At 41.0% G+C, this 23,007-nt stretch overlaps 1 protein-coding gene across 6 annotated transcripts; it reads right to left on the bottom strand.

Annotated features, from left to right (window-relative positions):
* Positions 1-1,690: 1,690 nt before the first annotated feature.
* slain2 (SLAIN motif family, member 2) lies at positions 1,691-22,683 on the bottom strand. Of its 6 annotated transcripts, none has more exons than XM_031311948.2 (10): positions 21,964-22,683; positions 18,591-18,733; positions 10,910-11,077; positions 10,650-10,823; positions 10,001-10,354; positions 9,741-9,887; positions 7,361-7,447; positions 5,200-5,238; positions 3,535-3,742; positions 1,691-3,296 (listed from the first exon to the last, which is right to left on the bottom strand). In XM_031311948.2, the coding sequence occupies exons 1-10, from the start codon at positions 22,446-22,448 to the stop codon at positions 3,233-3,235; spliced, it is 1,869 nt and encodes a 622-aa protein (XP_031167808.1). In that variant the 5' UTR covers positions 22,449-22,683; the 3' UTR covers positions 1,691-3,232. The 6 variants fall into 6 exon arrangements, with proteins under 6 accessions (XP_031167808.1, XP_031167809.1, XP_031167810.1 ...); XM_031311949.2 differs by having other exon boundaries at positions 7,361-7,444; XM_031311950.2 differs by lacking the exon at positions 5,200-5,238 and having other exon boundaries at positions 21,964-22,682.
* Between the last annotated feature and the right edge of the window lie 324 nt (positions 22,684-23,007).

Here is a 23,007-nt window from a genome sequence, read left to right as displayed (position 1 = left end):
GTGACTCAGGCCTTCATCGGCCCCCTCCCCTTCACGGAGACACATCATGTCCCCCATTAACCAATGGGTGACTCCTGGTACGTAATGCAACAACTATGTGTACAGAATACATAATGTGTCATCCTCCCCTTAAAGCTTCACTATAAGACACTGAAACAGACATCCCTTTAATCAGGTGTGTCTGATGTTTTATTTTAATCTGTAAAGTGTACGGACTTTGGGGTAATGCTGCAGCTGCACTATAAATCAACTGAAGTTAGTATTTCTGTTCAACATGCTTTTCATTGCTAAATTCTAAAAAAAAAAAAAAAAAAAAAAAAATAGCTCCAAGGTCCCAGCACAGAAAAGATATAAAATTGTCATTTTAATGTGTAAAAAGTATCTGCTACAGTTCATTCTTCCCACATATGACTCTGACTCTGACTGCTTTTTACACTAAGTGAAGGCTGTCAAGACTTCTAGAGTAGTTTAAACAGTAATCTAACTAGGGCTGGGCGAAATGGAGAAAATCAAGTATCACAATATTCTTGACCAAATACCTCAATGTCGATATTGCGACGATATTGTAGGCTTGACTATTGGTGCTTTCACAAAAATATTTACACATTGAGATTTTAGATAATCATCACTAATGTGGATATAATGACTAAGTGGGTAAAGGCAAATAATAGAACAGCTAGAACAGTCTGGAAAGTTCAAAATCACATCGCTTTACTGTAATGCAGCCTTTAAATCCAGGAAAGACAACACGTCATTTTACGATATCCAAAATCTAAGACGATATCTAGTCTATCACGATATTGATATATTTCCCAGCCCTAAATGGAAGGGTGGAATCCTGAGCGTATTTGATGTTCACAACACAAATTATGTCTCATATGAGAGATCTTTTGCTTGCGGTCTTCAATGTTGTGCACTCTTAATTTTGGCAGTTTGTATCATTTCAGATTCAGATTCAGATAACTTTATTAATCCCCAAAGGGGCAATTCAGTTTTACAGCCAACCCATCCATTAAGGGTTAAACTAACTTAAAAAGTGCGTTAAAAAGTGCATTAGCACGCAATCTATATAATGTAATGTTATAAGATAATAAATTAAAAAATAAACATACAATAGACAATAAATAAATAGTACTGCAGCAGTCACACATCCCCCTGTATAGAGAAGCTTCTCTCTCTCTCCCGTAACATCCACATATTTACACGACCCAATCATTACACACACACACACACACACCTGCCAGTGACGGAACAGAGCAACAGAGTGCAAGAAAAAATGTAGTTATAATTGTGTTTTCATTTAACATTTGCATGCAAACTCCAACTGAAAGAGTAAAATACTTTGACCTGACCTAGAAGTGAAGTGTCATACCTGCAGGCCTTTGCCTTTAAAGTAACAGCAGGTTATTTCCTAGAGTTGATATTTATTTAGACATAACTGTAAACTATTTGACCCCAACTAATTTGGGTGTGCCCAGTGCAGGATCCTGCACTTAAATGTTCTACACACACAATTTGTACACAAATCTTGACCTGCTAAACCATTACAGCTTGAATTAGATTTGTAGTCCCTAAATTGTATTTGTTGTTTCGAAGTATAGTATGTACTGATGGCTGCGGTTGTCCCAAAGTAATCCAAACCTTGTTTTGTTCTTAAATATGCAGAGGGTCCAAAAAGAGCAAAAAGAGAGAACAACTTTTCAGCTTTAATTTGAAATGTGACTTTACACAGGGAAACTGAATGTCATGTTTGTGGATATATAAAAAAAAAGTTCAATAACAAAAACCTTCACACAAAAGGTGTGGTATGTCTTCTTGAACATTTGTTTGAGCTTCTCACGTAATCTGAGCTTTAACATAGGCACCTCTCTTTAATAAATAGTTTCATTTACAGAATGAGTAATTAGTTATAAATATGAAGGCGCATTTTTTTTTTAAAGCAATTATAAATGTATTCATTAAATTACAAAAATAATACAAACAGGCAAGCAAATCAATCAAGCAGAAATGCAAATATTGGGAAACCCAGAAATTGGCACAAAATGATAAACAAACAAAACATGATGTTAAAACTCAAGTGAAAGTTTAAATTATAGGCACTAGTTTCATAACACCCACCACACCAATGACCAAACACTGGCACACCTTTCCATTCATTTCTAGCACAAGAGGTAAAAGCCAGCAAAACGTATTTGTCATCTTATTTGAATGTTTTTCATTGCATGAATGATTTACACTGACAGAAATCTGTTATGGGAATTTAATGGACCACATCAAAGTTTTCTTGGTTTAAATGGCTGAATGGGTGAACGGGAACAACATTTGTTTTTGAGCTCAGGTTTCTTTGTTTCAGATATAACTCCGACCTTATATCAAGCTGTCCTTAAACTGAACAAGCGCAGCACTGTAATGGAAACGTATAATCTTGGCAAACTGTGGTACAAGTCAGAACTGAGGCTTTAGCCGATGTGTCTTTAAACACCTTAAGTCCTGATTTGACACTTAAACAATAAAAGGCTTTGGAGACGTAGCTTGCAGTTGAGGTTCAAAATGTACATTTTTAACTAATTAAAATCTTAAAACAAAAATACTGATATGGATGTTTGGACATACATTTCTTAAATAATTTGAATAAATATTTTCCAAAACAAACTTGTGCATACATTCTGGCTGATTTCACAAGAGGAAAGATTAAATGTCATACCCACACAGAGGTGCTTTCACTGTTGCAAGACAATCAACAATTCTCTAACATTATGGGACACTTCACCTGCACGGCATCATCATAGAGATCGCTCAAACATCTGTTAAACACAGAGCATAAAGAGAGAAATGCATGGAAACATTTCAACCTGAGGGAAGGGAAAGAAGAACAGGGAAGAGGAGTGTGGGGGGGAAGCTGGCCAATGAAGTGATATGGACTGTCTGACAAATGACTGCAGTCAAACCAAGGCAGGTGATGTGTCCTCTGCTGGCAGAGCTGGAGTCGGCCTGGTTTCTTTGGCATTTTCTGGGCTGTCTGCACTACATGCCTGACCCCTCCAGAGCCAGACCCCACAGAGGAACATGACGCAATGTGGACACTGTCCTCTCCTTATTTTAAATTCTGACTCCTATATATTTTTGGGACACAGGGACTCTCTAAAATGTATCTAGGTAGATAAAGTGCCATGTTGTAATGTCTGCCTCCTTGTGTTGATAGTTTGATTGGAGAGCCCCCTGCTGGCCCATTTCAGTAACAACCTTCTCTCCAGTTGTCCCCTGCGCCACTGTATGTCCGAGGAGCGGGAAGAGATCTGAGAAGGTGAGGAACACACACACACACACACACACACACACACACACACACACACACACACACACACACACACACACACACACACACACACACACACACACACACACACACACACACACACACACACACACACAGGGGTAAGTGTCAGTTAAATTAAGTATACAGCAATATCCACTAGCTATCCATTAACGGAAGTGCAAGCTGTTGTGATGTCGTTGTGTCTGTGGTGTACATACCTGCGCACAGGTTGGGCCAATTTGCTGCGAGGCAGAGGGATCCCCCCTCCTGCAGAAGCACTGGGTCGGGGCAGGCCGCTGCGGGGAGAAGCCAGGGAGCGGGTGGGGGTGGAGGTGGCAGAGCCGGGGTTGGATGTGGCCTTTACTGGTTGCCTCAAGGCCAGTGGGGAAGGGGTGACTGGAGTTCTCAACTTACTGGGAGAGGGGACTGAAGACAGGCAGAGCAGGAATACAGTCAGGTTTAACCTGGATCGAGTTAGACAGTGTTTATACAAGGTACCCCCAGGTTTCCACAAGTTAAATGTAAGACTTTTTAAGACCTTTAATACCATTTTAGAATGAAATTTAATGGCAACTTCATGAACATACTGGCAAAAGTATGTAGCATATAACTGAATATCAGAAAGGATTTTGGGCTATAAAAATAGTTTACCAAGTACTTGAACTTAATACATTTTATTAGTAGTACTAAATACATACATGCTTTGTGACGAAACAATGGAGTTATTTAATCTTATGAAAATACAATACAAATGTTAGACCATTGTGAACAAAATGTAAGACTTTCTAAAGAAATTTAAGACTTAAGGCCTTATTTTTCCAATATTATATTTAAGTAATTTTTAAGACTTTTAAGAGCCTGCGGGTACCCTGTTATAGATAATATGCTTTCATAGGTTTCAGTCTGTCCGTAGTTTAATGATGAAGTAATGAGATACAATATGATATCAATTAACATATGGTATAACAAAAAACTAGGGCTGAATGACTAATTGCTTTCAAATCGAAATCGAGAAAGAATGTGATTAGCTAATGGTGAAGACCGCGATTAATCGACTGTGCAATGTTTAGTTGAATGTTTGGTGTAACATTTGGTTTAACATTTTCCATTCCTCTTTTTATTATTATATTTACTGTTTTTTTTTATAAGATACATGCTGGAATAATGTTACATATCACAGATTGTTTACAGAAATGTCCTATTATCAGTGGATGTTACTTTATTTAACATGATGGTAGAAGCAGTAATATGTAGCTGCTGCTGTTTAAGTGAGGCTATCAGACATTTCAGTTTACAGGAAAGTACTGATATTTTTTATTGGAATTGTTTTGTTTTTTTTATTATAACTTTAGCTTTTGTGATAAATGGGTAACACTTTACTTGAAGGTATCTACATAAGAGTGACATGACACTGTCATGAACGTGTCATAAACATAAACAAGTCATAAACGTTTATGACATAACACTTCTGTCAGTGTCATTTGGTTTTTGTCATGACAGGTTAGAGTTAGAGTTCATGTGTTCATGACAGTATCATGTCACTGTTATGTAGATACCTTCAAGTAAAGTGTTACCGATAAATGTTCTCTGTTTGACGGTTCAATGTTCCATGCAACAAAAAGCATCTCTTTTTTAACCACAGCCATTACAAATGAATTCAAACCTGTTATGATAATTTAGAAACTATTAAATAAACAGATAAAAAATGAACAGAAAAGCTACTTAACTCATCTTATTGATAATGTGTTGACGGAATGAGGTGGTACGCACATACATACTAGTGAAAACCAGAAGCACATAATATAGCACGACATCAATACAACCACGGCGTGGAACCACAATCACAATATTTAAAAATGTGGAAACCCTCAGTGAATACTCACTGAAATCACCTTCTTCTCCAAAGCAACAGGAGAGTGGGACTAGACAAAGACGAAGACAGAGACAGGCCTTAATTCAGAGCTGGGAGGAAGGTGCTGAGGATGGGCTTTAATGAGGCGTCTCTTACTGCCTGTTTGATTTCTTAACAAACTGTGACATTACATGGCCCGTGCACAATATGAGCAACAATCCTACTTGCCATGTGACAAGTAACCTTTTAATGTTATGTGTAGAGCCCTGCAGGTGTGCTGTTGGAGGACATTCTGCAGTTACATGTGAAATGTTGCCTTTGGTGATTCGGTAACACTTGGATGAGTCTACTGGAGTAGAGGTAATGATACATCACATAATATATAAAGGACATCATTGCAACCATCTTTTTTGCTGCAACCTGGAATTCATCAGGCACCATTTCAAAACCCATATACTGTATATAAATGTAAGCTCAGTTGCCAGTTTATTAGGTACACCTAGCTAAAACCAATGCAGTAACAACACATGAAGGTTATGTTCAGTTTCTGCTGAGGCAGTTTTAAAGAGGCGTTGATTCAACTATCTGGTCATTTTGGAGGATATAGTTATTGTGTTATACACAGTTATTTTATTTAGCCTACCCTCATTGAAATAAATGGGATGGGCAAAATAATAGAAACACCTGTACCTAATTAGCTGGCAAATGAGGGTATATAATATGGACAGTTTACATTGTAGACAAAAATGGGAATAATTTTAATATATTAGAAATAACTTATACAAAGACAAGGGAGTCAATAGAGCTAAATTTGTAAGACATAAGTACGAATTTTACGGAGGGGGTTTATTCAGAGAAAAAGCTCCTCAATCAGATTAAAGTCGTACATTTATGAGAGAAAAAACTTGAATATTCTCTGAGAGAATAAAGTCATACATTTGCAAGAAAATCTCAGCGAAATTGTGAGATTAAAGTCACAAATTTATGAGGAAAAAACTTGGAAAATAGTGTAGTTCAACTATTTTTTCTAATCAAGGAACCACATCGCTTTACTTTGCATGTTGGATCAACCCCATCACACCACAGATACCACCGGTAAACAGGGAATGATGTAACCACTGATATCCTTGCATCTGTCCATTGCGTTGTAGTTCCTGATGCACAAAAGCTATCACCTCATCCAAATCACTGTCGTTTTGTTCTGAATAAGCCCGATTCGCGGTTATGTCTCGTCAAAGCCTGAATGCTTGTGATAATATAGAATAAAATATAGTTTAATAGTGATTCTGGGCTAAAATCACAAGTGTTTCCTTCTTGCAAAGTATAATTCCATTAGGCCATCCACTACAGTCATAATACGCAGCAGGTGTGATGAGGTTGATCCAACCTTGCAAAGTGAAGCAATATGGTTCCTTGACAAAAAAACATTTTTTTTATCTCTGAATTTTTTCTTGCAAATTTAAAACTTTGATCTCAGAAATTCTGACTTCTTTCTCTGAATATTACCCACCTCCCCCTGGTGGCTCTGTATTTTTTCTTTTTTCAACATGAATGTATAAGGGTGTGCTATTTGCTTATGATGCAAGGAAAACAGGAAGGACAAAAAACTTGGTGTAATTGAATCCATGTTACGATCAAGGCCATCAAGGATGAACACATGAAGGACACTTTTACTTTTGATCTGAGTCACAGTAATGTGATTCTAATTGCCAACCATGGACCAGCAACAGCACAGAATCACTGTTTTGACATTTATGATCAATTTTATATTTAAAGAGACATGTCAGTACAATCCTCGTGAATTAGCTCCCCCTTTTAAATTGCAAACGGTTAATCCTTTCAGTATGGCGGCGTACCTGGGGGGGGTTATAAACTCAAGCTCGTCTCTGCCAATAACCACCCTGCTCAACCTCTCTCCTTCCTTTTTTCTCACAAAGAAAGCAACAAAAACGGAGGCTAAACCTGCATTCAGCGTTACCTCACAGTCTCAGAGTTTGAAATGTCAAGCTGGCACCTAGTACATTAATGCACCTTCCTCAAATCCCTTTAAGCTCCATACAGTACAGCTAGTTCATCACTAACACTCCATGTGCACCAGTAGTCAGAAGGTATACTTCAGTACACAGACAACTGTAGTTATAATAAATTGTGCAATCTCACAGCCTCCAGCTGGATTAGGAGCAGGCTGTTACCTCGCAGGGCAGTTGGACTTTGGAGGTGCTGTTTGGGTTTCGGGGAGGAGCGAGAAGGGGCCGAGTATCTCGGGAGTTGATCTGCTGCTGGAAAAACAGGGACATTTCAGACTTCATTCTGCCTGAGATTCAGAGCGTGACTGGAAAAAGGGGCATTGAGGCAGTGGTGGCCATAGAAGCCTGAGTTACAGTTTGAGGCCACTAGGGGGCTCTACAGCCAAACACCATAGGCAGATTCTTTCAGGTGGAGGAGCAGCAGGCTGTCAGAGCAAAGTGCCACAGACAGAGAAATGGAGGCTGGTTTTGGTTACACATGCTTTACAGTGAAGAGAAGTCAGTGAAGAAGGCAGATATGTAGATGTCTCATATGCCCAGTACACCCAAAGCTCAGAAAACTCAAAAACACATCAGGACAGTAAACCTTTCAACTGTAGATTAAATATTTTTAGGCTGAAGTATACAATTAAAGTGTATAAGAATTCAGCAGAAAATATATCTGCTGTAATGTATAAAAGGTCCAAAGGCTCAGGCCACATGAACACCCTGGCCCTCAGAGGGCTGCTAAGACAGGATAAAGGCAGTCACGACACGTTTAACAAGCTGACACCTGCCCTTTGACCCCTGTCCTCTCTGTCTCTTGTAAAAGAGAGAGATTACTGTTTCTGGATTAAGGACAATTCCCATTACAGGATTACATCAAATGGATATTGCTAACCCAAAGAGGTGGGATTCTAAGCTCTTAAAGAGCATAATACCCTTGAACACGAAATGTAAAACTATGTTAGTGTCACTGATACCAGGAGACGCTCTGGATTCTCAGTGTTGCTGGCGCCATGCTCCAATTCTGCAGGATGATGGGTTGTTTCTTTGAAATGAAAGTTATGCCAAGGCGATAAGAGGAAGGATGCGTGTGAATAAAAGATATGACTGAAAATGATCAATAACAAAGAGGATCCCTAAACACCAAAGCCATGTCACTACAAAGCAGCACAGTCCGTGTATACTGTAGGGGCAGCCAGAGAGATTTAGAGAATTCCCACTCGCACAATGACTAACAAGACATAACACAGCCTGACGGGTTTCCGGATGTTCAGTATACTTGGAGAACAAAACAAATATTAAAATGTCAGCTGACAACACAGTGATATCAACAATGACAATCTGAGTCTGGTAGCTACTGTAATGTAAAGAAGATTAGGCTTGTTCAAGGTGAGCCAGGTCTGCGCAGAATCGATCACCGGCGATCGCCGCCCAATGCATGCTGGTTAGATTTGTGTCCGACTTGATCCCGACTTGCTCTGACGTCTTGCACACGTGGGCAACGATAACCTCACGAGATCAAGGCAGCCGCAGATTAGAGACGCAGGCGGCGTAGTTGCTTTTCCCTGACTGCAAGACTGCGAAATGCTGGGAAACGCCTGCTTCTCAGCTGATCGGTTCAGAATCGACTCAACATGATGACATTTTATATAAAGTTTTTATTGATTTTGAATTGGAGGGATTTTAACTATTTGTCTGATTTAAAGGCTTATTCTGTACAGAACACATGTTGTGTTGCTGATAGTGACGTTTAGAAGTCAGAGAGACTAAATCTGTTCAGATTACAGATCATCTACAGTCTGTTTATTAAAATCAGCAACAGATCGCATGTAGAGCATTTTAACAGCTACTCTGTCATAATAAAAACGGGAGACTTGTGTACTGATAACATTTTATTAAATTGGAATCGGACCTAACAGGATGTGAGTGTTTCTGTGACTTCCTGTTCAGCCTGAAGGCTGCTGGAAATGGCTGGAAACTGTCCAACTTGACAGCGGATTTTTGTCACCGCCCCCGGCTGCTGCCGCCTGCTCTCATCCACTTTACGTGTAGGGTTGGGTATCGTTTTGATTTTTACGATTCCGATGCCGAACCGGTACTTTTAAAACTATTCCGATTCCTAAACCGATTCTTGAAAAACTGAAAAAAAGACATCAAAGAATGTTTTTTACGTTCGTTTTGGTGAGCCCAGAGGGCAAATATGGCATTTTAAAAGTAGCCTACATTTACGGTAGCTAGCTAACGGTAGACTACAGAGAAAGTGTGATATTTTTACGTCCGTTTCGGAGCAACAGAGGGAAAATATTTCAGTCGACGCATTAAGTGGAACCGAAATGAGGAACCGGAATTTGCGTTCTAATCCGGTCCGATTCCTACCGGTTGCGTAGGAACCGGTCCCATAGTGGAACCGGGTTTTGGTACTCAACCCTATTTACGTGCGAAGCGCAGTTTATCTCGAACGAGCCTAATGATTCATTGACATTTTTTTTTTTTTCGGTAAAATGGATTCAAATACAAGTAATACATTTACGTTTAAGTATGCGTCTGTCACAATACTCACTGGCAGACTGGCTCTGGTGTCGAGGAGAGCCTCCGTTCTGCACTTGCAGGTTGGACTCGCAGCTGCGGCTGTTCTTGACGGGCTCTGGACCCTGGGCCGTCGCCGCTGAGGAGCGCGTGAGGTTGGGAAGACTACGACGCAGCTTTTCTATAACAGCAACAAACAGTAGAGAGTTAGCTCAGGCAGAATGACGGCGTCCAGAATCAAACGATGAATCACTGATGTCCAACACAGCGTCCGTCTCTGCTATCTCTGCTTACCTTCGTTCTTCACCACATTGGTCTGCAGGTCGTGCCCGTGGCCCTGCAGCGAGTGGCGAGGCTGCTGCAGGCGGCTGATGATGGGCTGAGGCGAGCCGCGGCTGTGGCTGTAGTCAATCGAGCGGGCAGGGGAGCGGGAGCGGGGAGAATTCCTGGGGGAGGCGCGGGGAGAGTGTCGAGGGGAGGGGCTGAAGCGGCTGGAGGGCAGGTGGAAGGCCGGGTGCACCGCCTCCTCGTCGTCCTCCAGACTGTGTGCATCTAACTCCTGGTCGCTGAAGGTGCTGCGCCGCAGCGAGTGGCAGGACGAACCTGAGCTCCGCCTGGATGCTGTTGCGGCGTAATCTTGTCTCAAACCTGACAAACGGGGATACACTCACAGTTACAACACACTTTAGAAATCAGAATTAGAAAAGGTTGTATTGCCACAATATAATAATTGAACAAACAGATATATTAAACATTAATATAAAATGAACAAATACAGAAAAACAAATGTATACATACAAAATAACTGTTGCATAAGAAAGGCTGAATGGATTGAGTGCAACATTTGCAAAGAATATATAGTATGGGCAGATGTAAAGTCAGAAAAAAGCTGTGTGGTCACAGAAAACTGAACAATACTACTGGAGATGGCAAAGTTACATACTCTCTTCCTGCATGCGTGCCAGTATCTGGACATCAGTGACATCATTGAGTTTGTAGGTATTTGAGGAGCCCACCGAGTCCTCGTCCATTTCTGAGGTGCTCAGCTCACTGTCCACTGATGACTGCGGGCTCACCGGCGGAGGATTCCTCTCTGCCGCTGCGTTTCGCTGGTGTGCTGCTAAGGAAATCATTTGTGAACACTTATGTGACAACAACAACTGATATTCTGGAATTGTTAGTGAACTATAGAGAGAACTATACCTGCATTCCCAAGCATTAGTTGCTGTCTGACAGTAGGCATTTTGCTGGGGGTTGAGGAAGGGGAGTTGAAGCCACTGCTGTAAGGGCTGTTGGCTGCGTTTGTGCTATACGGGCTTCCATAACCCTGCTGGTTGTAGGGGCTTCCATACAGGCTCCTGCGCTTGTTGGCTGCAGAGTCACAGAACAGAACCAAGATATCAGCCAGTCCACATAACATGAGACACTCGGGAAAAATCAATACACATTACAGATTTGGTAATAAAATCAAGGTTTTTTTATGCCTTCAAAAAAGTTTCCAGGCAGCTTATTCTACAGTTTTGGGGCCTGCACTGCAAATACTCAATCACTCTTTGACATTACTCTGCATTAGAACAAACAAAAGAACATTATAGTCTGAAGATCCACAACTTTGTACAAAGAGAGTTAGAAGATGATTAATATAAGCCAGGCATTTGTTTTGTTTGAACATAAAATATGACAAAGAAATGTGAGCAGTGATCATGTGAAAATTCTGTATTACATTGCAAACTCTTAATATAATCAGTGGTTGTCTATTTATTCTGTTGCACCACTATTGAGTCATTGCATATTAGTCTGAAATGTCACATCATTTCTTTATTTATGCCTCTAATTTATCACAGATCAGTGTAATTGTCCTGGCGAGTTAAAACTATCAGCAACACCTAAAAATGTAAAAACAATGTTCCTTTAATGGGATTATTTGACCAACAGATCAGTTATTAAAATGTCAGTCGAAACACAATCCAGTATTATGTTCCTTCCACAGATGGATTCAGTCATGCAGAAGGATCTCTGAAAATGTAGTGCTTGTTTGTGAAGATCGATGTGACGCCAGAGATTTTTTATTTTCTTGTCCATAACTATAGTAACCATCAGTTAGGCTATACCCTTAAAAATAACCACAACTTATCATCTTTGCATTTCTTACTCAACCAAGAATAATAATAGCAATGACTGATTAGCAGAATAAACAACTAAAGAGTATGCAGCCTGAAAGATGTCAGTGGTAGCAGATTGGCGAATTATGGAGGTCAAGATGCTGCACTTGTGGGAAGGAAACCAACTACTTAAAACTTAACATTCATTGTTTGGCATGGCCAGTATGTTAACATACTACATCTATACAGTGTAACCCATAAAAGACCCTGACAAAGCCTATTGCCTATCCCAGTGTTTGACGACAACGCCAGCAGTGTCTGCTCATAGCCGGCACTTTTATGAAAGCTCTACAGTGTGCTGGCAGTCTGGTCGAGTCTCTTAAACAGAGTTCTGAGTGTGGGCCTGATAGAGTTTCTGCATCATCAGCCGGGAGAAACGTAACAATACATGGCATTCAATAAACACAGAGCACAATGCAATTCTCTGTGAAATGCAGCAGAGCAGCAGTCAAAGGCTCCAGAGTCCATGGTCTCAGTCATCAGACTCTGGACAGGCTGCTGCTCACTGGGATAGTTTGGTTATCTCTCTCTCTCTCTCTCTCTCTCTCTGACTGGATGTGTTTACACAGCTGGGTGGTGACGGGAAGGGAGCCTTTTAAAATCAGCTGCCTCCTCTTTTCCAATCACTCCTTCCACTTTCTCCCTCTCCCCGCGCTCTGCACTCTGTCCTCCTGCATTATTTAGGAAATACCATCATGTCCACTCCGCTGCCATTCACGGATCATGGACTGAGGAATGTCAACAACACTGCAACATGTAGGTCTGTGACACTGTGCACTGATTAAAAACGGTTCACCTGGTGAAACTAACCCCCAATGTCAAGAGTCAAGATTAAAATGTGTCTGTCAAGCTCCACTGTGTGCTTTTGTGACCAAAGAATATGCTATGACATTTCTGTGAGAATGTGAACATCTCTTGTGTCTGTGCACTCTGCCATAGAAAAGTCAAACTTGCTATGATTAGGAAAATTCTCCCCTTGACATAACACCGACTATACGGGCTGGGTCTCTAAGCTACAAAACCGTAAAGGGGGGCTGCAGTCCATATGAACCCAGCTAGGGATTCTGTGTTAAACAACTTGGAGGTTATGAGTTGACAACGTGCCCTATCACAACTCTAGCAGCACATTGTCACTAGAAAGAGACAAAGACCAATCTAAAGGGATCTGCAGCACAGGGACCAACCAAAATAGACTGTCCTCAAATCCTCATGTCCTTAAACGAAAAGTCAGAAGAAGAGAGAAGAAGTGCTGTTTCTAACCAATGTGACTGATGCCGTTTCCATTTGCTGTTATATGTAATTGTATTAGAGCACTTTCCGTCTTGGCTTTTCAACTGTGGAAAGAAAAGAAAAAAAGTTCTGGAGGGCTTAAATGATGAGAACGAAATGGAAGACAACTCTTGGCATTAAGGTCCACTTGAAATAAAAAAAAAAGTGGCTTAAAGCAGCTGCTGAGAGCTTCAAGGGTATCACAAGAAAGGAGCAAACAGAAAAGCTTTTGTAAATAGGAGAGATAAATACCACAAAAGGGATAGAACTGGCAGAGACATGAAGAAGGAGATGAACCAACTGTACAGCACGAGGTTGAAGGAAAGTCAAAGCTTTTATGAGCAGGAGAAGGATAGGTCAGCTATGTTACTGTGGCTGGGCCCTCCTGGCTCTTGTATGTGTACTGGATCAGCAGTGCAGGACAGCTGTCAAAGCAGCAGTGTGGAAAAACTGTTTAATTGTTCAGCTTAGGGCAGCAACACGTGTTTTGACTTCTTATCAGGATTGTCTAAAATGAAAGTAGTGCTGTCTGACTAGTGCAGTCAACTCAGCCATCTCCTCCCTGTTGAGTTATATAACTGAGGCACGTCATCTGGGGATATGATTTAAACAGGGTGTGCACAGACAAGGCTTGGACTATTGACACAATAAAACTAAAATGTGTTTAAAAATATGGGAATGCCTTGTATGAGTGTGTACTTGCTGTATAAGTTGATTAGATTGATAAGGATGTCGTCACTTCGACTCCAATCTGCCACAAGTGAAGTTTTTTTTTTTCTTTGCAATTCCTTTGACACAAACTCAACCAACACCATGGCAACAGCGTTTCCATTCTCCGGTTAGAGACGGGGTGTGAAGGAGAGTAGCCGGGAGCCATGAGGGTGTGTCTGTGGTGAGTCTCTCTTTCGCTCACAGACACACAATTATCCCAGTATGCAGAGCTGAGATTTACTGAAGTCTTTTTGTGTGGGAAAAAAAGGGTCTACATTTTTCAGAAAAATCTTTACTAATGCTTAATGTTTAATTGATAAAAAAGGATCACTTATTTCTATCAGAAATAAACTCCCATGTACACAAATGTACACAATATACAAAATAAGAGGAAAAATGATAAATAAAACAAAACACACACACAAAACCACACTGGCATCTTCTCCAGGGTTAGGCATAGCCGTCCATTAGTTACTACTAAATCGACCTCTAAGTTACAGTTACAGATAGCCAAGCGGTAAAAGAGCCCCATGTAAACATATATTGATCAAGCTTGTTCAATAGACAGTATGTCACCCTCTCACAAACAGCCTATTGAGCCATTGTTGTTCATTTATTTGATTCAAATGTTTTGTCCAGTGAATCACAAGACTCCACAGAAAACATTTGTTGTTGTATCTTTTTGCAAGCCTTTGTAGAAGTGGTGACAACAACAGTGCCAACTGAGGATAGACGTGAAGCGAGCGGGGGGGTTGGTATCAGGAGGAATATTTTCAGGACCAAGGAGGCTGACGTTATCCTTCTACCACACCTACAGTGATGACATCATAAATAACCCTTGCCTAAACCCCACTCAAGTGGCTAGTTATCTGTAGTGTTAGTCAGCTGCGAGACAGATATCGTGCTTTGTTCATTAAGGGTCCTCTCAGACTAAATTCACACACAAGTTCTGTAGCCTAATTTTGAGGTTTTGCCTTATGGTTTGCATTAGAAATAATCCTAATCTATAATCACAGAAACAGCTCATAGTGGTCATAATAAAGGGAAAAGAGAAAGAAATTATTCTTTGTAAGGCTGCACGATATGAGGAAAATGTGCTTAATGTTGTTGAATATCGGGATAACGATATAGTTTGCGATTAATGAACAGATATTAAAGTGTACTCAGTTCTGCTGCATTCAGTATTCTGCTAAAATACAACAAATTGCTTGTTGAATTTAAAAAACATGAAGGAAATCATTTCCGACATTATTTTGTTGAACATTGAATTTAATATTAAAAAAAAGATAGTTACATTTGTGAATGTAGTGTGAGTGAAGTTTTCTACTAGGGCTGTGCCATCATTCATTATGATAAATTATCATCTTTAAATGGAATCCTAATCTTATGTGAAATATTTTAAGGGAAGATTATGGTTTTGTTTTTACATCATCACCACTCAGTTAAATGTGAATAACATACTGGACTGCGAATGGCAAACTCCAGTCACAAGCTTCTCCAACCTTTCAGCTCCAACTGTGCATATAGCTCAGAAATAGTTCAGATTTCAGTTCAGAAATTCATCATGTTTTTTTAATCCTCCGTGTGGGGTGGGGGGTGATGCGTGATCACGGAAGGCTTGTGTCATGTGGACGCGCCGACAATTTTGTTGCCAATACTTAGAATTCCTCATGGGGGAGACAGAAACTACGCACTATAGCTTTAAATTACGAGAAAACATTCTATATCATGTTATATATCGTTATCGAGATATGAAATGACCTATATGGGGACAGAAGAGTTGGGCCATATCGCCCAGCCCTATTTTCTACTGATATTTTCTTTAAACTAACACAAAACATCTCTGAGTGCCTTTCGCGCCTCGAGCCCTAATTCTTTGAGCATTTTGATTGAAGTTACATTGCAGATTCCTTTATCATCAATTAAGAAGGTAGCCCAAAACAACTCTCATACCAGACTCCATGTGCCCTTTCCCTGTTTACATGTTCATAAGCATATCTGATCTGTGAAACACATGAGCTACAAAAACCTGTGCAATTTGGATCCACAAAAGGCCCAGTCATTTCATTTAGCAGCTGCTGTAAACAAATCTCCTTGTATGAGGAGGTGGTTGTGTGCCCAGGTGCTGTCCAGACTCTTGCACAACAGAGCTGAGAACATCTCCCCCAGTGAACAACCGTCAGTGGCCTATTGCTCAACATGATCTAACTGTCACATGGGCATACCACTATCAAAATGGAAATGACCCCTCTCAGTTTAGCTGCGAGGATTTGAAGCCTGTCTTTCTCACTGAAGGACCAACTATAATTAGTGGCAGTTGAAAACTCAGAAAACAGAAACAGACCTAGCAGACAGGACTTAACATAAGGTACACCTGGGTGATGTACTGTAGATGAAATCACTATAATAATGTTTTGTTTATGTGTGATTTATACTGTATACAATATAGTATACAAACAATTTTGAATTCTCAGTGTAGAGTGTGAAGGACAAGGAAAATGAATTAAAAACCCAGTAACACTACCAATCTCCACTGGAAGCGTTTGTAGAAGTGTTTTTGATGAACAGATACACTACAAACTTCCATTTTAATACAGTATCAATTTACACTGGTGCATCTCACAGAGATCCCCCACTTTTTTTAACGCTTCAAGTCTATTTCTGTCCCGTTTAGTGAAGCTAAATCTGCATAGACAGCTGTTTAAAATCACACAAATATCCCACTGTATATGTGCTTTGAACGTATGAACCGTCTCTGCATTGATTGATCAAGGTTTCCAGTCTGTCTGTGAGTTTGCCTGTTTCACTCCTGATGCCATTTAGACAATGATGGGACTGTCAGTGAGTTGAGGCCTTCCAGTATACCACTCGTTTACATCCATTCTGGTGCCTTATATGATCCTTCAACATGGACCAATTTAAGATTGCTGGTACCCCATTTCTATGTACACTGAAATTTTGAGGAGGATGTTTTAGGAGTATTTTCTTCTTGGGATATAGGATTGAATATGCGGCAAATGATTGTAAGACACTCAAAGCTATCCACATAATCAGGCTCTTGGAGTGCAGATAGCATAAAGCGGATTTAGTTTTCCCCTTATGTTACTTCTTCCCAGCAATGCATGTTAAACATTTTCTTAATTTATACTTCACCATGGGGTAGGTCGTCTCGCTTTGCCAGACTCTCCTCCAAGTGAATCACTCACTTGAAAGAGGAAAGATTTTGACAGATGTAAATATGAATAATATATAAATAGCCTACATGCCCTAAGCACCTAGGTGCGATAATATGGGAGAAAACGAGAAATGTTTTGCCTACCCGATCGTCTATATCCACTTCCGGGATTGCTCTGTGATTGGTTTAAAGAAATGCTATGTGGAGTAGCCAGACTCTCCTCCAGCGCGCGTTGGAGGAGGGTCTGGCAAAGCGAGACTACCTACCCCATGGTGAAGTATAAATTAAACTTTTTTTTAACATGCATTGCTGCGAAGAAGTAACAAAAGGGGGAAACTAAATCCGCATTATGCTATCTGCACTCCAAGAGCCTGATTATGTGGATAGCTTTGAGCGTCTGACAATCATTTGCCGCATATTCAATCCTATATCCCAAGAAGAAAATACTCCTAAAACACAAACACACACATTCATTCCCATATCCCAAGAAGAATCCCAAAACACACACCGTTTATCACACACACACACACACACACACACACACACACACACACACACACACACACACACACACACACACACAATCATTAACCCTCTAAGCTTTCAGTAACTTGTAACCTCAACGGGCAAATTTATCCCCAAGTCAATGTGCCATTGAGTCGATTCTCAAATGACGTCACCTTATCTGCATCTGCCAGGTCGTAAAACTACAGCCTCCGCCATCCAATGATTGACCATACAGGTGCATCCATTTGGTTCCATCTTCCCTTTAGAATAAGGGAAGCTTATCTACACAAGATAACGTGTATGACGAATAATCAGCCGTCTGTGCTTTGTTTGTAATTGTGTGCAGTAGTTGTAACAGGTAAAGAAATAAATGGGTACAACATGGAGTCATTTATTTTGTGTTTCTTGTGCTTCAAAAATCAATACAAGGAAACAGTAAGATCACTGCAGAGCTCTTAGTAATAAGAAGAAGAACCGACCACACTCCAACCTAGCCGGCAAGGCGGGCTACGTCTGCATTTATGTACAAGCTCTACCTTGTTGGATCAATAATTCTGCATTTGTCTTATTTACAACAATCATTTAAAAGTATCCATTCATATAATGCTACGATTTGAGTTAAAATTCTGACAGAGCATTGACTAACAAACAGCGTGGCACAGCTGTGTAAAACCACTGTATTTCTGTGCACTGACATGCACACTGGGCTTCACTTCCCTACACTTTGTCCTAATCAGGATTAAGGAACTACATTGTATTATTGTAATCACATTGAACTAGAATTGCTTTTATGGTACAGACAAAGTGGTCAAATAAGTAATGCTATGCAATTAGAAAAATGGATAGACATAGAAACTGACAGCAAGAGCCCGACTGACCAACAACACAGAGACAGACAAATGCAGGGAGACTTTCAGCAAAGCAACCAAAACAAGTCTCAGTGAACATCCTCTCCTGCTCATGTCTCAAAAAGAGGGATTAATTCAGTGTCATGTTGCTACTGTTTCAACTACTGCTGCTAAACTGACACTACATGTTTATGTTCACTGGCGCTGTTTACCTGACATGGTGAGGTCCAGTCTGTGGATGAGGGAGCGCTTGGCTGATTCCATCTCAGGACTTGGGTTGTCAAGAGCTTGACGGCACCACACAATAGGACTCAAGGCTTTCTGCAGGGGACTGTTCAGCTTCGCCTCATATAGCCTGGAACAAAAAACATGAACAGCATACACAATTGACACACGTGTTCATAAAAGCAATATAAGCAACTGTTACACAAACATAAACACTAACGGTGAGCGACACACCTATCTCATCTCATGTGTGATGTGACTCAGCAGCTCTCAGAGGAAATGAGATTGAGGGGATAAGTGTTTGAATTCTGCAATGGCAATAAGGTGTATCGGCAGAAAGGTATTTATGTGACATGCTTTCTGACACTGAAAATTACTATTTGTTTTAATTCAGATCTATTTCATACATACATATTTGAAATCTTGGGGTCCATTAATTATTTAAAATGCTGCTAAAACTATGACCAGTTAAAAACGTACATAGAGGTGACTTACAGATATCTGTTACTTGCAGATGACTTGTCAATATAATTCAATTAAATTGTATCTGTAGAGTCAAAATCACAACAAAAGTTATCTCAGGACACTTTACAGATAGAATAGGTCTAGACCACACTCTATAATTTACAGAAAACCCAACAATTCCCCCCAAGAGCATGCATTTGGTGCCACAGCGCCGAGGAAAAACTTCCTTTTGACAGGCAGAAACCTCGGACAGAAGCTGGCTCTTGGTGGGCGGCCATCTGCCGCGACGGGACGGGTGTGTGGACTCTTAGAGGGAGTCCACACGTTGCATGCGCTAACTTAGCACAAACCAGCGGTATCTACGATATCTTAGCAATGAGGACAATCAGCCCCTGCTGCTGCAGACCGTAACTCGTGAACCACCGTTACTAGCCGAAATTATTTGGAAAAAGTCATTGGGTTCAGTGCATAGTCAGCTATTCAGTATATCAGTATGGATTGAAACTGTCAAACCCTCTTGATACTGATGGGAACACATAAAAGGTATTAAAATACGGCTACAAACTAACTGAATTGTCCACTACTTCCTGTTTGTCGCTTATACAAAAAATACAAATGTGTGTTTATCATTAACAATAGAAAAGATAAAAGGAGAGAAGAGTTTCCACTCAGAAGAGAAATCTGAGTCAGCACTTATCTGCTCTCTTGCAGACATAGAGGAAGCCTTTAATGAAAGGGGAGGGGCTAGTGCAGAGAAATACAAGCCTGGAATCTGGGTCAGCACCTTTTCAATGTTTATCATTCACATTTGGCACAGCGTGTAGAAAATCTACCGCTAACAGACCTAACACTTCTTGCTTCATACATGAACTCCCCGCTCTGAAACAATGACATGTGTCATGTCCACATGCAGGAGTGTAAGAAGCACCTATTGATAGGCAGAGCACTGCAGGAGCAGGCAGCACTGAAAGTAGTCTGATGTCAAAAGGCTCAGTAGCTGCTGGTACAGGCACAGCACACAATGGAGCAAACAATGTAAACACTTTTTACTTTAAGGAAACATGCATACTGATTAGCAGCATCCCCCTACATGTCATATTCCAGTGGGTCAGTATCAGTGTTAGACCCCTGTTCCCATTTGTCGATACCATCTGCCTGTTAGGGATATGCTTTTAGAAACCAGGGTTTCCAATACTAGGCGAAGGTGCAGCACCCAAGCCGAATGAATGTAAAATCAATGTGAGCATCAAAACTATAACTACCGACTTTTTTCAGATCAAGGCCTAATGATTGTAGTTGTTCCGGTGGGCTCCTTTAGAAATTTGTGTCTTTAAGCTTTTTGAGTGTTATTTATTTATTATCTGCCCTAGTTTTTCCAACGTGTTAGACACAGATATGGTAATCATAATGGTCCAAAATTATGTGATTTGAAATACGTAACATTTTCTAAACCCCCTGCCAAATACATCCACCTAAGTCTTCCACAAACCCAATGAAAACCCTGCAAACCTTTTTGTTTTTTTTTACCAGCACACCAACTTGGACACAGATGATATATCACTAAGTGCTGACTGCCAGAGCTGTTTCACTGCTGTCAGCTGCTGTGAGCTGGCTTTCAACCAAATATGATCTACCTTTGTAATAGCCTTAGTAACTGTCTTGTAGCTGCATCAGGAGCAAAGCCCTCAGCTTATTATAGTGTCTTATCATAGAAGACGCCAATCAAACAAACTCCTAACAAGATGGATAACAAGGACTATCTTCTGAGGATGGCCCATCATTACATTGATGTCTAGTCAGTAGCTGATGCATTACATATAACTACTTCATGTCTATCTCAACAGTCCTTCTGTAAACACACGTCTACCAAGTCTGCATGCCTGACATCAGCTGTATAACTGCCTCTTCAAGGGATTTCCTTGAGTTGGAATGAGAGGCACGATTTAAACAGCAGCACAAATCCAATCATACTCTGGAGTTTTAAAGATTAAACTTTGAATGTGTATTTAGGCAAAGCCATCTAAACCTAAGTACCATAAATGCTAAGCGCTGGAGGAAACACAATGTATTGGGAGAGGATTAAGAACAGGAGTATGGATGAACATGTGGACTGATAACAGCAGACCAACATGATGTCACCTTTGTCCACAAGACGCAGCACACGACCCTGTTAGGTTATCAGTAGGCATTGTTTGTAATCTCTGTAAACATTATGCTCACGATCAGCGTTTCGACACTGACACAGCATTTATTCCTACAGGATTACATGACAGTCCTATTTCTCATCTCCTGCCTTCCTCACTGGGTACTGCAGAGCACTTGTGGCTGTGTGGTAAAGGGAATTCAGAGGAGGAATATAACCATGGCTACCTCTCCCACATGGCTGCTGCCTGGCAGGAAAACAACTTTCAGTTTCACTGTACACACTGATTTCCTGCCAACACTGCCACGACAAGCCAGGCCAATCTGCCACATCCCAACAACAAAACGGTTTAAATAGATGATCTGGGACTTCAGGGTCCCGAGTCTGACAGCTGAGAGCCTGGGCCTCAGAGGCCGACTGATCAGTCTCAGAAACAAATGCACAAACTGTAAGCAAGGTATGAAGTCATGGATAGAGATTTGGCATTCATTGTATGACAATGCATGTCTATTATGATCATACAGTGCGAGAATGGGCTTGGCATCACCCACATGACTTGCCAAACAACACCCTTCAGTCAGTGATCCACAATGAGACTCCTTCAGCACAGATGACTTCAAATGTTTATGTCAGACGTTTGTTGTATAGTAGCTAACGTGTAGAGCAGCTGTGCCCAGGCTGTCACCCAGCACTGGAGACACAGACACGGCTGTAGAGGCAAGATGCATCCCAAAGACAAGCCTGTCACTCACCAGCTGTCCTCGTCTTCGTTTAGACAATCCATGTCTTCGAGATCTAAGATTTCCACTTCATCTAGGATTGATGTTTCCCCTTCGTCTGTAAAACCACCGATGCTGTCTGAATAAAGTGAGTTCCTAGTCGACACAGAGGCGGCAGCTGATGCCCCCTCATATTCATACGGCCTCCTGAAACTGATACCGTCGTAAGACAGTCTGGGGCTCAAACCACGGGTATTCTCCAACAGCCCACCGTAGCCGCCCGTTCCGACGAACCCCACCCCAGTGAAGCCGGCCAGACCGGCTGACATCCCCGATGTAAGAGACGACGGGTCGTATCCCTCGCTGAGGGGTCTGTGGTTCCCTGACATCGCTCCAGACGAGGACAACATCGTAGACCGACTCCGAAGCTGTTCATTTTGCTGTTCGAGTTTCTTCACCAAGTCCTGGAGCTTACGCACCTCCAAGTCCGCGTTGATGTTGGAGTTGATATCCTCCATAGCGGCTCCTCAGCCCTACGAAAATATGTGGTGGTCGGTAGTATTTTTAGTCGTTTCTCTGCCGACTGACTCTTTGTTTTTGTTTACTTCACTATTGTCTACGTGTTCAAAGAAGACACTTTGATGTTTAACTGACTTAAAAAGATCAACAACGTCATCTTCTCCGGTTAATCGTGGTTCCGCGCAGGGTCGAGGCCATTTTCATAATACTCGTCACCACCAACTGTGTGAAAGACCAACAGGCGGCGGCTAACACGTCACCACGTTCAGTATCGGGAGCGAGCACGTAACCAACACCTATTTGAACATGTACGGATGACTACTTAAAAACCATACGCGTGTATCATTATTTTGCTACAGAAAAGTCGTATTTACTTTACATATGCATTAATGTGGAATCTGATTAATAAACTCATCATTTGGTAACCAAATAATTATTAATCTACTCGACTATTTATTTTAAAATTATCAATTTATTAATTAACCTTTGCCTATAGGAATACAATGCTGATCCAATTCATACCTACAGGAAGATAGAAAGTGAACAGCTTGGTGACAC

This window comes from Sander lucioperca, chromosome 11 (assembly GCF_008315115.2).
Source record: "Sander lucioperca isolate FBNREF2018 chromosome 11, SLUC_FBN_1.2, whole genome shotgun sequence".
Lineage (NCBI taxonomy): Eukaryota > Metazoa > Chordata > Actinopteri > Perciformes > Percidae > Sander > Sander lucioperca.
Note: the sequence above shows the minus strand (reverse complement) of the source record. Positions and strands in the feature narration are given on the sequence as shown.